General features: G+C 39.1%; 1 protein-coding gene across 1 annotated transcript in view; it reads right to left on the minus strand.

The window, feature by feature from the left end:
* SamDC (S-adenosylmethionine decarboxylase) overlaps positions 1–16,318 on the minus strand; it is a 122,343-nt gene extending 106,025 nt beyond the window's left edge. The window contains exon 1 of the mRNA XM_067136317.2: positions 16,088–16,318. Coding sequence (XP_066992418.2) covers positions 16,088–16,209 — 122 coding nt within the window. The 5' untranslated portion in view covers positions 16,210–16,318. The remainder of the gene's footprint in view (positions 1–16,087) is intronic.
* Between the last annotated feature and the right edge of the window lie 942 nt (positions 16,319–17,260).

A 17,260-nucleotide genomic window follows, 5' to 3' on the forward strand; every position in this document is an offset into this window, starting at 1 on the left:
AGCTAAAAACTGTCCGGCTCGGCGGTGTAGGGGGCAAAGCGTTTGCCTGTCACTCGGCAGTCCCAGGTTCGATTCCCGGCCGGGTCAGGGGTTTTCAATTGTAAATTATTAATATCCCTGGCTTGGGGACTGGGTGTTTGTGTTGTCCTTAACGGTCCTTTCCTTGTATTCAACACTTTACACTTCCGCAATTTCCAAATATACACAGGTCCATAATATATGGTGCAATTTTATTAATTAGCTTTAAAAAACCTAAAAACTGTAACCAATTTAACCCCAGAAAAACCTTTTAGAAAATTGCTGCTTTTACCTTTACAAACTGCTGTATATCAAATCACCAACTATATCAGAAAACACTATGTCAACATTGCATTTTGAACTCTCAATACAAACCAAAATATATTTCTAAATTCCATAGAAAATTCAACAACAGTTATTCAAATTCGTGGATTTATAGATTCAAGTGTGCCTATTGTAATTTGGGCGTAGCTTTCAAACAAGACATTTAGAGCATTCTAATGCTTCTAAACAAATATTCTGCTATGAGCAATCATATGAAGGAGACGGGACATAGCTTCACCACAATAGATCAAGATCTTCAGATCATGAAGCTTATAAATAAAGGTAGTTTGATGACAGAATTTGAAAACGCATCTTTTTAGATCAATACTTCAACGGGAATCTAAATCTAAATGACATCTCTGAAACAGAGTCCGATAATTGAACAAAATTCCTAATCTACTGGTATCTCGTAACATTTAATAAATTTTTTATTATAGATTCGTCAATAATATCCCTGCGACTACAGCAGCTAATTCCCGTCGCCTAGCCATACTACCTCCCCTCCGCATACCACCAGCGACCTCAATGCCCCGCCCACCCCCCACCAAATACGGGTACAGCCAACGCCGCTGGTCAAGTTCAAAATTCAACTAAATAGAACAAATTAAAACTATAGCAATTCACACATATTTTCATCTTATTTTTCAGACTTCAACATGCACCACATAGCAGTTTCTTTTACATACAAGACTCATGTTGAACTCCCCTTTTAGACGCTTACTGAAGATAAACTGCACAGCTTTACAACTATAAGCATATTAGATTCCATAAATATGGAGACAATGAAACAATTCTTTCTTTACATGTTCAACATTTTACTCTATGATTCCACATTAATCGAACTTGTTTACTTGCTGTTCAACCAGCATTTTTACCTTGTATACTGTCAAATACCGGTGTGTTTTGACGTTATACTTACATTTTAACCCCATTAGATGGGAAGATAATATACAACCCTCTAAAATCTTAGGTGTATAATCAAACAGTTCAATCATCCACTTTTAATAAAATGTGATCCAACAAAATGTATCAAATTATCATACATTAATGACTGTAAACAATTAGTTCTTATGGGACAATCTTACTAATGACTAATTTAGAGAATTGAGTGGCCGATGATGCTTGCTAGGACAAGTGAAACATGTACCACAACAACCTAAGTAGAATAATTATATCCCAGTCACAAGGATTGGAAAGTACTGAGAAGGTGATATCAATAAAATTGTAAAATTTTAATTTACAGCAATACAGACATTCTGTGCAAGGGCGCCCATACCCCGGGGGCAAGGTGGAGACGCGGCCCCTCCTCTAGCTCTCAGGGAAAGGCAAAAATCTGGTGGTCACGTGTTTTCCTTTCAAGAATAATGTAAAAGTCAGTATTACGTAAAAGCGGTAGTACCGTCCCCCATCAACAGGCACGGGATACCGTGGGTTATTCTACCGCAGAACACAAATCGCCATTTATCTTCCTCCTCCCCCCTAGAAACTGTCATATGGGCGCCCATAATTCTGTGCGTCCGCATGTCCTACCCCTTATGGCACAGCACCCTGGGACAGTGTTCCAACAAGATAACGCACATCCACATACAGCACAGGTGTCTTACGGACTGCCTAGAGCATGTTGCGGTCCTCCCATGGCCAATAAGATCCCCGCACCTCTCGATCACTGAACACGTGTAGGATAACATTCGAAGGGGACTGTGCCAGTACTAACCTACGGGATCTGGAGGGACAGCTGCAACAACTGGATTAACTTGCCTCAAGAGAGGATCCAAAGGCTCTTTGAAGCCGGGGGAGGGGGTGACGACGGCGACACCTTACTGACCTGGCGCCAACATTCCACCTGTAACTGCCAACGGCCTTTCCTCTTTCATCCCATACTGTAATAAGTTGAATAAAGGCACAGGATATTTCAGCATATGTAGTTTCATTCACTTTCAACCACTCCTGGGTGCTTAATTTTGTCAGGCAGTGTATTTGCTTGCATGTATTATTACAGCCAGGTTTCACTTCAGTCTGACTTGTAATAGCAAATTCCAAGAAGAGAGCTGAATTATTTACACCAGTCAAACACCGGAAGAATATGGTTATAATAATGCATATATCAAAATAAAGGCAGAAATATATAGCATTAATTTGAGTGATTGAGAGATAGTGTTTATTTCCTTAATTCCTCATTGAGCTTGAAAACCAACTTAATTATGAATATCTTGAGTTATCATTTACTTGGGTAAGAGAACCTCCATTATTGAAGTTTACATTCTTATGTATAGAATTCTAATAGGATGTATAAGAGGCAGGAAAATCTGCAAGAACTCCTCCAAAAAGGAAAGCAATGTTACCTCATCTACAAAGATCAATTCAGTTGAAATGGAAGGAAATTTCCTTAACCTAATCTTGTCCTTGGTACGGTGTACATACTTTGCCTTTTTGTGTTCTTATTTACTTATGGAATGTGTGTATGTAATATACACAGCCTGACAAAAAGTTAAGCACCCAGGAATGGTCCAATATTATCCCATTTAGCACAAATAGATATTTTTGAGCACCTGGATATCATGTGCCCAAAGCATGGAAGGCAGCAGGTTAAGTGTGGTTTCAAAATGTAACCAGTGAAGTTGGCAACAGTAATGAGCCATTTAAAAAAAAAAAAAAAAAAGGGCTGTAATATTTGCTTTTTAGTGTATAGACTTACGTGCCAAGTACTAGAGCTTGTAACAATCACTCAGCAGTAGCCATTTTATAAGCACTACAATAAAGAGCTAAACCATCTGTACATTGCGCAGGTACGACTGAAGGACCAGCAGCAGCAACAATACAACTGATGGCTATTGCAAATAGAGTAATACTGTACCGATCACTGTGGAATTCCATTCTTGTGCAAGACATTGAGAATATGTCCCACCTATTTGGACAGATACATAAATCCAGCTCTCTGATCAACTTCTCCACTTGCCTTCCTCTGGGACAATGAGCAAGAGCCCCATAGAAGTTCATGGGCATTAAAATCGCCCACAATCAAAAGGCCAAGGGAATTTATTAATCAAATCCCATCACTGATATAGAGAGGCTGTTCTGGCAGGATACGCACATTACAACCTACAGCCATAACAGGTAATCCTTCACAGACAGTACCTGCTACCAACTGTTCTCAAAAGTATCCATTCATTGAAGACATCAGAACTAACCAGAGCACAAACACCAACAGACCTGTTGGAATTTGCCTACCCTTTTGAATATAGCTTAAAACCTCTCATGAAAGTCTGATAGATCTGAGGTTAGTCTCTTGAAGACAAGGTATATCAACAGCAAACAGATATAAGCTGGCATAGTCAATAATATGTCTGTCAAAACAGTAACAGCTCCACTATAACAATGTCATAATGTACACAAGAGTGCTAGGGCTTCAACAGAAATCCATTTCATTCCGTTTTATGTTCGAGGATGGAAGTTACACCTCGACCTCCATCTCCTCGCCAAATTGAGAATGGATGGTATTCCCCAATGCACGCAGCATGGAAGATGTCCTTGGGACTATCCTCCTCCCTGATGGCCTATTTTCTAAATGTGCTGGGAGGCATCCTCCCAGTCCCAATTGATGGTACCTCCGCCGAATGCACCGGTGTCTTTGCCAACTGTTTTAGGGAGGTAGTTTCCGTCTCCTCTCCCCCGCTCCCAGTTTTGACTGCAAAATTGCTTTCACAACCATATTCTTTTTGTTGACCAAAAGTAGAGCAGAATCCTTCAGATTTACTCTGAAATATTGCTTCTGGAAGCAACGGGCACAGAAGACATACATTTTTTCAGAATAGGTGGTCATTTATCTAGAACATTAAAAGATTTATCTGAGGGAATCAATTATCCAGCTGTTTTAATGGAGTGTTCATCATACTGTACTCTTTGCAGGCTTCCTGCTATGAAGGACAGTCCAGGATTTTCAACTCTTAGATCTGCCATTCCCCCCCCCCCCCCCCCTCGAGATATATATGGGACAGTTCCTATCCTGAAGAAGGTGGATTTCAGCAAAACTAGTGCGGTGAGATGAAGGCATGCACTATGTCACTTTGTGGCCATCAGGTCTACAATTAGCACGAATAGACTTTTGTGCACCTAGATTTAACGTGCCGAAAGCGTTGGCAGTTACAACACCGCATGGGAGATGGCAGGTTGTATGGCGTCCCATCACTTTGGTAGTAAGTGACCTTAACATACCCATAACCTGGAAGGAGAGAAAGCTGAGAGGAAATAATTAAGGCACCCGTGGCAACATCCTTGTATAATGTTCTGGACTATCACTGCACCACAGTACTTCATATCTTCCTCAAGCTCTTCATCTATGTTCAATACCAGATCCCGGTGGAAAATAACACCACAGATCTGGTTCAGAGATTTGTTTTTTCACTTTGACAGGAAAATCACCAAAATCACCAAAGTGCACACTTCAGCAAAATCTCCAATCTGAGATACACTGTGGGTCTAAATAATAAGCTACCATTTCTAATCTTAAGTCCAAGTTCTCCATAGATTCCTTTAATATGCATGGAGAACATGATGCTATTCACAAACTTGAAGTCATCCCTGTCAGGAACCAGGAATTTGGAGAAATCAGCACCTATTTCATCCCTTTGTTCTTGTTATCAAGATGTAGCCCCCACCCCAGGAAATATAAAGTTGAAGATTTGGGTGGGACACCACCCTGGACATCTTTCAAAAGTTCTGAAGCCATGTCTGAAAGAATCCTCCCAAAATGCCACCTACTCCGATCATGGACAGAATATTTAGACCTGGTTTAGAAGGTTTTGTCCAGGGGTCCAATGTCAACCGTAACAGGCACTTCCCCAAGCAGCACACACACATTGTGAATCAGTCTACAACAGACCCTTGAGAGGGGACTGATGGCCACATGATCCTTATCTGTAACGTGCAAGTTGCTAATAGACTGTAAATCAAATCTCCCACTTCCAGGACTGGCGCCGTAACTAGACATAAAAAATATTAATGAAGTAATTTTTGTAATTTAGATTCAAACAATTTTACAGTATGTACAGCTGTAAAAAAGTGGCCATTCTTGAACAGTGAATATATTTCTAAGTTCCACTTCAGATCCCAGTGCTGTTACATGATACGTGCGCTTGTAGATACACAGTAAAACCACTCTGAACTATGCTGAACTACGGCATTCAAGACCAAGTCATTCAACATCTGCTTCTCATGGAACAGCGGGAAATTGCTCGCTTAACGATTTGAAGGTTGCGAGTTATTTTTGTTTTATTATAGTTCTTTAGCAATATAAATGTTAACAAGTGCATACTACCAGTTTTAGTCTTATATTACCATATTACAGTATACTATTATAAAATAAAATGGAAAGTAGGAGCTACGATTTTATTATTATTATTATTATTATTATTATTATTATTATTAATATTAATATATTATTATTCTCCTCCGAGGAAGGTAGCACTATTTCACCTAAAAGTATGTTAGGGCTATAGTTTATAAGAATGCAATATCAAATGTGATTAATGCATTACCTAGAAAAAAATACTTGCACAGAATATTGCAATGAGTTAAAAAGCTTATCTAAGAAACAGATAAAAGCTGAAATGAAACACTTTTTCACAAATATATCAGAAACTGGTGGGGAAAAGTTTACACTGCAGTAACTCAGGCAACCTAACAATTTGTTCCTTTTGATAGCATATAGTGGACAACAGAAAAGACAACTAAACTCAAGACATTCTTCTGACTCCTATGGACTTTCTTCATACCGATGCAATTCCACGCATTTGCAGAAACGCAACTTAACATTCATTTGGATTATATTCCAATTAATAATGCTCTCAAATAGGGTTATTTTACTGAACAATATGATGTGGATGCTCGAGAACGTTGAGCAAGGTGTCCCTTTGTTCGTAATATAGGATCTTCAGATCTTGATCAATTGTTGTGGCACCTTGCTCAACATTCTTCAAAGCATCCAAATCAGACGAACTTAAAAACCCTTCTCACAATTTAAATGAGTTTTTTTTAAATACTCTAAACATTCATTCCATTTATTTGCCAACAATTATATAACAACTAACCCCTCTTCCAGCACTCCAACTCAACACCAGCCCTCCCCTTCCCCATCTGCATAACTGCTCCCTCCACTTCTTCCAATCATACAGAGTTCAATCAGCCACAAATATGACTACTGAAAGCGAGACCTCTAAACCAACAAGGTCAGGTCGTCCAAGAGGGTAATTATTTCATAAGTCACAAGTTTTTTCATTTTTATCTCTTGTCTACTAGCTCAAGCTTTTCACATATATTCATACATCTTTCCATTACACACTGGACTAAATATGATATTGACTGTTTCCACTATTTAGAGTCACAACGCTGTACTTGGCCTTTCTCTCTTAAACTATGTCCACTAGCTTGTGTTGCCCTGAACACAATGCTGTCCGCTCACGTATCAATACGTGTTTTCAAGCACGGCGCTCTGCAGCCGATCACGTATAAATACGTGTTTGTGCAAGTCTGCCTTCTGATGCCATCTAACGGTTATTGAGGAACTATTTGGAGATTATCGTTGATGTGCCTAAATGGTAGAAAAACTATGCTTCTTTTAGTACTGGTTTTGCCCGTTTTAGTGCGTCAGTTGCATTTGTTTTTACCTTCGAATATCTTCCGTGTATCCATCAATGCTAGTAAACAAAAATGGCAGACCCGGTAAACAAAAACACTGGACTGACTCCTGGTGATATTATACATGAATTATACGCTGATAATTTGTTATATGTTTCCCGTGATTGTGAGGAGAGTGAAGAAGAATTGTCTAATGATAATTCTAGTGCTAGAGTCATGCATTTATGTGGAAGTGATGCGTTGAATGACACGTTTATTGCACCATGTGAGCAATGACCTGATGCTTCAGATAGCAAAGATGGTCTAGATGAAAGTACTGTTGATAATATTCTCCCTATTTCTGGCAGTGAGTGGCCTAACAGGATATTATACTATTTTTGGAGTCTTTCTCGTGGACGCCTGGCGTTAAAATTTCGCCGAGTGAACCTGAAAATATAGGTTATGATGTCAAGTTGTTCATTTGTAATGATTTGTTGGCGTATATGGTCGAGGAATCAAACAGATATAAATACAAGAATGAACCGAAATATAAAATCTCACCAAAAACTTTAAAGTGGACAGATATAACTGTGAATTAACCTAAAATTATTAAATTATGATACCCTGCAATAACTCCACGTCTCTGCCAAAACCTTCCGGCCACAGGGGCCAGTTATACATCAGATGGGCCGGACAGCAATGTGTTAAGACTACATGAACATGTGACTTATTGAAGATGGACTGTTCTTAGATTTTAATTTGTGATTTTATCCTCATTTTAGAGTGGCATAGGCCTACAAAACTTTTAGACTGGGAGGTTTCCAACCTTGCCACAACCTTGTTTTGTTTTAGATTCACCATGTCTCACTTGAATTTTATATATTCTTTCTCACTGGTTTTAATGATCCTCTAAACATCCATTCATGTAGAACTGACCATGCAAACAACAGCAACAACCTATAGAATTCACATGAAGTCTAGAGCAACAGTGGCCACCAAAGCCATATACAATATTAAAACAATTACCAAGCTTTAACTAGAAACTGCTATGAAACTATTCAATGCAAAATTTGTGCCAATTGCCACATTCAGACTGGAAATTATATGGGATAAACTGGGTCTGGCTGAGCTGAAGACTGAAGCAGTCAAGTCGCGCTTTGAAAGCTACACTGAGAATATCAAAATACACAAAATCAAGGCTTGCATATGGCCTTGCAAAGGAGACCTTCATTGAGGACCTCCGAATGAAGCGAGGGCATCCACGGACGCTTGGGAAAAATTACTGCAGGACAGAGTGAAGAGGGAGAAAACTGGCTTGATTTTTACTCAACAGAGGCAATGATGAATAGAACATCGACAAAGACTAATCAAGACATGCAACATTTCTTTAACTCTATGGCAGTGCATGGGTATCACCATGAACTGTGTAACACTGAGTATACTTCCATGACCCTGATGAATCCTGTATTTGCAAGCTGTGCAGTGAGCATTGCAGTCGATATCATGTAATTATATGCAAAAACCTGGGATTATCCATTGTGAACTTCTGTAATAGTGAGGTGACAGTACATATGACAAACTTTGTTTATACCATGCACAATTTGTGTGCTGTATCTTTATTAATGATTAATAAAGATTTATTATTATTAAATTATTTCGCTGAAGATGGCTCAAAATGAGCAGGAACATCTGATTAAAAATCACTCCAAAAGATTGATATATACCGGGGTGGTTCACAAGCCCTTTATTTTTTCAGAGATGGGCAATCCAAATAATGTGTATAACCTAAAGATCTTTTATGAACATCAAACAACTTTAAATTTCCCCTTATGGTCGGTAAGACTCTCCCCTACCTGGGTGTCATCACTGTAAATTGATCCATGGACCTAGAAAAAGGAAAAACTACTATGCGCAATTTCACGCCAAATACTAAGGACCATTCTGAAAACGTGTTATTTCAAGGGGCAATAAATCACAGGCACTCATAACACGATCAAATTAATACGATATGCCATGTGCTCTGTAATGTAAAAAAGTTAAATGAACACTGTAAACCATCACTGGGCGATTGCAGAAATGACTAGTTTTAAGCCTTAGACAACGTCTACCTAAAGAACGTCTAAATCGAGCACTATCTTCTATTGCATAAATAATGTTCAGACGGTGTTTAACCAGACATTGTTTAAAGCTTCAATATTGGTTTAAAATGGAGATAGAAGTATCTTTCATGCAACTCTTTGTCGCAACCAATGAAATTTGTTAATGCATGTGCCGACCGCCAGTCAGCTGTTTGTCTTCCTACACATTACTCAAATATGGCTAAGCATGAGCATGATTTGCCCACGGATAAGAATACTGCTTTCGGTGGAAATTAAATCTCATAATATTAACGACACGCCACCGTACGGGGAAGTGTAGCTTTGATTATAGCGTTGTTACAGAGAGCGTAATCTAAACTTAAATAGCTTCGAGGAAGGGAAGATGAAACGGTAGTAATGTGTAGAGCCCTGCATGGATGCAGATATCCGCGGATTGTATATCCGCAAAGTTAATGCCTTGGCGGATACAAACTGTATGGCAGTGCAAATAATTTTGCTGATAATTTCTAAATAATGATGTTTATTGATTTTCACTCGGGTATGCTTGTTAGGCAACCTTTGACATTGGTATGGGAGAATAGTGATATATAAAGAGCCTTGAGACCATAAAGCCATAAATGTGACCTAAGACTGTCTCCGGCCACAATTAATGGAAGGAAGGAAGGAAGGAAGGAACAAGGTTTCATTCGCAGATGCGGATGAAGGAAGTGCGGACACGGAGCGGATATTATTTTATATATCCGCGCAGGGCTCTAGTATTGTGTAATCAAATGTGTTGTACGTGCCATATACAGTAGATGTAGCTTGCATTCTGGAGATTGCAGGTTCGAAACATCACCGGCAGCCCAAAAGGTCGTTTTTCCGTAGTTTCCCTATTTTTACACCAGGCAAATATTAGGGCTGTTATTATGGCCACAGCTCTTCTTCCCCAAAGCTCCTCTTTAAACAATAATCACCACAACTTGTCTTTTCTTATCATAGTCACCGAAAACTTATCTGCATTAGCGTGACTATCTATATATATAAAATAAAGAGTTTTGTCTGTACATTGCTCAGAATTTGAAAATAATGGTATTTCTGTATTGGTCATGTCCATAGTAACAAGAAAATGAAGTTTTTACTTTTCCGTAATTTCTGTCTATCTGTCTATGTATGTACACGCATCACGAGAAAACGGTTGAAGAGAATTTAATGAAAATCGCTATGTGAAGTCTGGGGATGAGCCTCTACAATCTAGGCTATAGATCATTTTACTCACGCTGAGTGAAATGGTAGTTTAGGGGAAGGCCTAAAATTCAATTCTCAACTATTTATGTTATTAGTGGTCTAATGAAAATCGGTACGTGAAGTCTGAGGAAGAGCCTCTACAATATAGCCTATGAATCATTTTACTCACGCTGAGTGAAATGGTAGTTTAGGGGAAGGCCTAAAATTAAATTCTCAAATATTTATGTTATTAGTGGTTGTATTTTAAAGAAAATGGGTATGCACATTTGGGGAATAAGTTGCTACAATCTAGGCTATCAATTGTATTCACGCTGAGAAAAATGGTAGTTTAGGGGAAGGCCTAAAATTTAATTCTCAAATATTGTTATTAGTAGTCCTATCTTGATGAAAACCGGTATGCAAAGTCAGGAAATAAGTCGCTATAGTCTAGGCTGTAAATTATTTTATTCACGCTGAGTGAAATGGTAGTTTAGGGGAAGGCCTAAAATGTAATTCTCAAATATTTCTTATTAGAGGTGTAATTGATGAATGCTACATAAATAAGGTTATATAGTATTAAATTTCTTATTATTCATGTCTTATACATTGTTACCGTACTGGCTATGATCACAAAGATATTCATGAATTTGGATTTTTGTTACTAAGTCCATATCAGCGCCGAGTAATGAGAAAATGGGTAAACAGTATTTAATGAAAATCGATGTGTAAAGTCGAAGAATAAGAAACTACATTTTACGGTATAAAATATTTTACAAATCACAGAGTCGAAAGAAAACTAAATGTGAAGGCCTACAATATAGAAAGCTCATAACTTTGATCAACAATAACATTACATTGACCATTGTTTGTCGTTATTTGCATTGTGTCTTCTGTTGCCCCTTATCTCCGATAGATAGGATTACTGCTGCGTACAGAGTATTTTTATTTCATTTACGTCACACCGACATAGATAGGTTTTATGGCGACGATGGGATAGGAAAGGGCTAGGAGTGCCTTAGGCCTTAATTAAGGAACAGGCCCAGCATTTGACTGGTGTGAAAGTGGGAAACCACGGAATACCATCTTCAGCGCTGCCGACAATGGGGTTTGAATCCACCATCTCTCGGATGCAAGCTCACAGCTGCGCACCGCTAACCACACGGTCAACTCACCCAGTCGTACAGAGTGCAACAGCCTGCCTGAATACTGATGGGCAGCAGCTGGGGAGTTAGATAACTTTCTTCTTTAGCATGCCATTCCCCCGGTTTATAAATTTTCTGATACTACTGGTACGTAACACACTGGATCGTCATAGCATTCGGGCTATTCAATCCCTACTCTGAGGCACCGATTGGAATGAACAGTGTGCATATTTAGCAGAATAATGGCAGATGAGTTCATGGCAATCTGCGGCCTGGTCATCCCAGCTCCGGAACTTTGGACTATTAGATGGGCACCGCAATTTAACCGCAGCACTGTTCGTTAAAAGTGATAAAACGTGCGGCTTTCCATTTGATCGAGTATTTTATATGACAGCATTGCTTTTAATCGCTACATTCATACTTACGTTTTTGTAATGGCCTATGTTGATTTCAGTTAGGAAAACCACAAAATCAGTCTTCAGTCTGTTTTCAAACCAACTTACTTGTATGGGACTTAAAGCTAGGTGAGCTAAGGATCTTATAAGTTAGAAGCAACATATGAAAGTAGCAAGAATGATCGCTGCTACAAACAGGCAGGAGAGTATTCGGAATGAGGAGAAAGGCTAGACAGGAATGAACCCTATGGATGAAATGGTACGCATAAACCGGCTTCGGTGGTGGGTCACGTGAAGCGAGTGGAGAGGATCTTACCTAAGAGAATAATGGACTGTCATGGAGGGTAAGAAGTAAGAGACCCGGGTGATGATTAGATTCATTTCTAATGATTTAAAAATAAGAGGTATGGAACTAAACAAGCCCACAGAGCTAGTCCCAAATAGGATTGTGGAGGAGTTTGGTAAATGCACAGAGGCTTTCCAAATTAACAATGAAAGACACAGCAGTCCATAATGAAGATGTATGCATGCAACACCAACGGAATGAACTTGCATTGTGCCATCTCAACATGCAGAGAGAGAGAGAGAGCGAGAGCGAGAGAGCGACAGAGAGAGAGAGACAGAGAGAGAGAGAGAAGAAAATCTTGCAATCCAGTACCGAGGTAAATCAAGAGCTGACTTGCACACTTTGTGTGTACCAAATCAATAACAAACCTACTGCTGTGAATAATTTGTGAAATTTAGTGTACTATATATACTATACTGTAGCCTGTACTGTTATGCAATGTATGTTTATATAAAATATGATTTCACCAACTTATGTTTTCTGTACCAGCCTGATATTCTGGGTAATGATATATTGCACTGTCATTTATTTCTCTCTCGCTTGCTTCTCGCGAAGGACTTGATCGTGCGGTAGACAGAGCCGTCAACTGTTCATATAAAAAATTAGTCATAGTGCAGCGGCGCTACTTTTATTTACGAATCTCAATGCAGCGGCGCTACTTTTATTTACGAATCTCGTTACAGTAGGTTAGTGACAAAGCCATTGGTCTGGATTGGTTAGACCATTGGTCTGGTACAAGCAAAGGGGGTCTGGAGGCATAAGCCCCCAGAAGCTGTGAAGCGGTTCTAGGACTCTAGTATCCCGCGTGACACCTCCATTGGTCTGGATTGGTTAGGGTAGGTTAGTAACAAAGCCATTCGTCTGGATCAAGCAAAGGGGGTCTGGGGGCGTAAGCCCCAGGTTATCAATTCATTGAAGTACAATACTTAGGGACCTATAATTTGGTGTGAATGCTTTCTTCCATTAAATCTATACATTGACCAAATTTCATTGTGTATTTCTTGTGCGCGGGTTGGTAACGGAATTCACTTCATTGCTAGGAGTGACGTCATATCCCATAGTGTCTCACCCAATGGAAATGCTGGTACATAGTTAGGCGATGGGACTATGGCGTGTGAAAACTTCCATTAGGTTATAAAAGCAAAATTACTTCTGGAGGATGGCGGGTGGGTTCTTAATTGTCACAGTGAACATATTGCTCCCCCACAAGGCATTCCCCTTAAGGTTTCCAACATATTAAATCCTTACAATGCTATAATAATAATAATCGTATGGCCTCAGCTGCCGTTTTGCTGACATTTCGATTTGACGCCATCTGGCTGTCTGCTCGTCAATTTCGACGTTCCGGTTTACTCTGTCTGCCATCTAGCGGACCTAGAGTAAACCGGATCTCTCTTGGGCGTCTATGGCTGAGATTGAATTAATTTTGTCGGGTAAATACCAAATGTATCACCAGAGATCTTTTACATGCCGACATCGTACGACATGGAGTGTCGAATGGACTTTTTTCCGCCCTTCAAAAATCCGACTACCTCTGCCGGGTTCGAACCCGCTATCTTGGGATCCGGAGGCCGACACTCTACCACGGATCCACAGAGGCAGCTCTTACAATGCTATAAAAATAATGTTAAGTCTTACTGAATTTCTACCCTATCGATATTCCAAATAGTTTGAAATGATTTTTTTTTTTGTGTGTAATTAAAGGTAAATGTTGAAAGCAGAAAATTTGCAAACATAGCTGTTGCATGTCAACTGAAACTCAGTCTCAAGAGCTTTTAACTGATAACACAATTCAGTTATGGCAATAAATACTTTTGTTTTATCAATTTATTGAAAGTACAATACTTAGGGATCTATAATTTGGTGTGAATGCTTTCTTCCATTAAATCTACACATCGACTAAATTTCATTGAGATTGGAATATGCAAAGTAGTGGACAGAGTGATTTAGCATGGAAAGACTCATTAGGCTATGTGGAGGAAGGACATCATTGCTTTCATGCTTAGTGGTTGTGATCTTTCAAGGAGAAATAAAAGATAAACTTATCCTACAGCCCTACATCAGATAACGGTACCAAAAAATTAAAGCCAAGAAATTTCACAATGCGGTAAGGACTGAGAGAATTCAACAGTTCATTCAGTACAGACAATACAGATTAGACTTCAAAATTATATTAAAACCAATAAGAGCTCAACAGTGGGATGAAACTGATAATGGACAAATGGTAGATTTGATACAACAAAACTCCAACACATGATCAAGCCAATGGTCCCAGAAGAAGCATAATGAAGCACAAGTGTTCGATCACTTTAGTAGTCTTACAAGTTCAGAAATACTAAAAAAACATTAACACAAAATGCAGAGCATGATAGGTCTACAGGGTGATTACAAATTAATAACTCTAGAAAAGGGAAGACAATAGTAAATAGCTTATAAATGGAAGAAAAGAAAACTCAACTAAAAAAGCACAGCTCATGGATGTATGCAGAATTAATGATAGAAATATAACTGAGATAACTTTGGCCAGATTTATGCAAAAGATGTCATTTGTGAATACCAAGGAAGACCACTGTAATGAACGATGTGCATATGGCAAAATACACAAATAAAAAAAAAATTTAACAAAGCCAAGAACATGATTCACTAAAGACATCAGGCTCCATTCCAAGTAGATTTAAGTAAATGATCATTGGGTGAGTTGTTCATCAATAAGAATCTTCAAAATCGGGGGATGAAACTGTAGCACTCCATTTTTTTCCCCAAAATTCGATGAAACATTCTCTTCAGGACAGTTTCCTAAACAGAGGCAATCTGAAAAAGAAACTGACATTCCTGTAAAATACACCCGAAGTTATTCTACAAGTCTTCATAGAGAAACTTGGCAGCTGCAATATGACTCAGTATTTTATTTTGCATAACTTAAGCAACTTTGCGAGTATGTTGCCACACAATGGATTTTGTCTATTAACAGAAGTCTATTTACCACAACAACACTGCTTGCTTTTCCAAATTTGATCAAATGTCAGCACTCATTACAACATATCCAACATTCTTAACACCAATATCTAACTATTACCTTTAATAATAATATACAAGAATACTAAATTTCCTCACTCTCTGAAAGGCAGTAATTAGGTATTTACAAATTATTAAAATTTACCCATTATGTCAATCATCTGAAACTAAGGCGGTTCATTATTCTGTCAAAATACTCATTAAAACAATAAACAATTTCAAGTTAAGTCATTACACGCTTTACTCCATAACCTAATAACCAACTTCAAAAAAGAAGTGTAAATTAAAGTGTTTTGAGGAATGACAGGAAAGAACAAGTATAATAGGCAAAATAGGAATCTGAGCAACAGCAGATACTGTAGACCTACCAGGCTAAAAAATGTCAGTGTGTAACTCTTATTATCGATGTTACTTTCTAAAAATGACACTAATAAGCGTCGCTTATGTCACTAAGATTCTAAAGGAGACTAAATTGATCGAGATAAATTTAGAACATGATTCACCAAGCTATTTTCCACTCGGAACTCATCCTTCACAAGAACACAGACGAGACAAGAAACGAGACGTGAAATACCGCGTAACTGATTGAAACGTAAGATTACCACTAAATGTTAGCAATAAATCATCGTAAGCCGACACTAATGCCGGGTATTATTTCACAAGCACGTCACTTCGCCACAGGGAATTAAGATTCATTGAGGACGGAGCTCAAAAGTACGAGTCAGACAACCGGTATATCTGTATGCGAATTATAAACCGTATACACATGGCAACTCATTCAATAAACAAAAGTCTGCTTTAAATAAGTTTATCTGAATAAGCCTTAAATATAGTCATCAATTAGCAACACAGCAGCCTCCATTTTAAAATTACCAGGGGTTGTACAACGCTTTAAACGTGGCTATTTCATTCCAGCAACAATATTGTTACCTTGGTATGTTCCTGAGATCGCACTGTTTTACATTTCCATCCGCTCTTGAAAACCATATCTCTAGAAGCTTTTCGACGCCCTCAAAAAACTGAACACCGTTACTTCCGTCGGGCTCCGCCATCCTCAGACCACAGCAGGCTACCCTGAAATGAATTCGAATGGACAAGACGACAAACTCGGATCAGAGCACCACGGAGCGGATCACATGCGCCAATCTCATGCGCTTCTGAGAATTCATTCTGCACTCCACAGCACATGCGCAGTTGACGCCTACAATCAAAGATCACCGGCGATGGGATGGCAGAGGCACGGCCGACTTGATGCGTCGCACTAGCTAGCTACAATAAGGAGCGCAACGAGTGATCCGATGCGTCGCTCTAGCTATTAATAGCACATATACGGAGCGCAGTGAGGGATCTAGACGGCCGTGGAAAAGGCAAAGAAGCAAACTGAGGTGGTTGGACCACCTAAGATGGTGTTGACTGATAAAAGGCTCAACAAAATAAGTGGGTTCCCCAGAATATGAGGCCGGGAAATGAGGGGCAGTTAAGGGTCGTATTCATGAACGAGACTTAGACTTAGACTTAGAAGGCGGTAAGTCGCCATTTCCATTTCATGATCGCTACTTGGAGGTAAGTAAACTTAGATGGCGACTTTACTTCCAAGTCGCCGATGTTCCGTACTTAAGTAGACTCTGAGATCAGAAAAATTGCCGATGCAGTTAATTTTGTAGACGAAATTGAAGAGATCCAGGAAATTATTCAGTAGGTACGTTGTGCCAAATCCTCGGCGTATTATAAGAGATGCACGGAACCCAGTTCAATTTTATACAGAAAATGAGTTCAGAAAACGATATAGATTCGACAAACGTACAGTATTAGATGTACTAACGATGTTTGAAGACGAATTACAGAAACATAATAATCGAGGATCACTCATACCTCCAATGATACAGTTGCTAATTCCGTTAAGATTTTTTTTCTATTTGCTTTACGTCACATCGATACAGATGTCTTATGGCGACGATGGGATATGAAAGACCAAGGAATGGGTAGGAAGCTGCCGTGGCCTTAATAAAGGTGCAGCCCTCCAGCATTTGCCACGGGAAACAATCTTCAGGGCTGCCGACAGTGGGGTTTGAACCTACTATGTCCCGGATGCAAGCTCACAGC

This window comes from Anabrus simplex, chromosome 1 (assembly GCF_040414725.1).
Source record: "Anabrus simplex isolate iqAnaSimp1 chromosome 1, ASM4041472v1, whole genome shotgun sequence".
Classification (NCBI taxonomy): domain Eukaryota; kingdom Metazoa; phylum Arthropoda; class Insecta; order Orthoptera; family Tettigoniidae; genus Anabrus; species Anabrus simplex.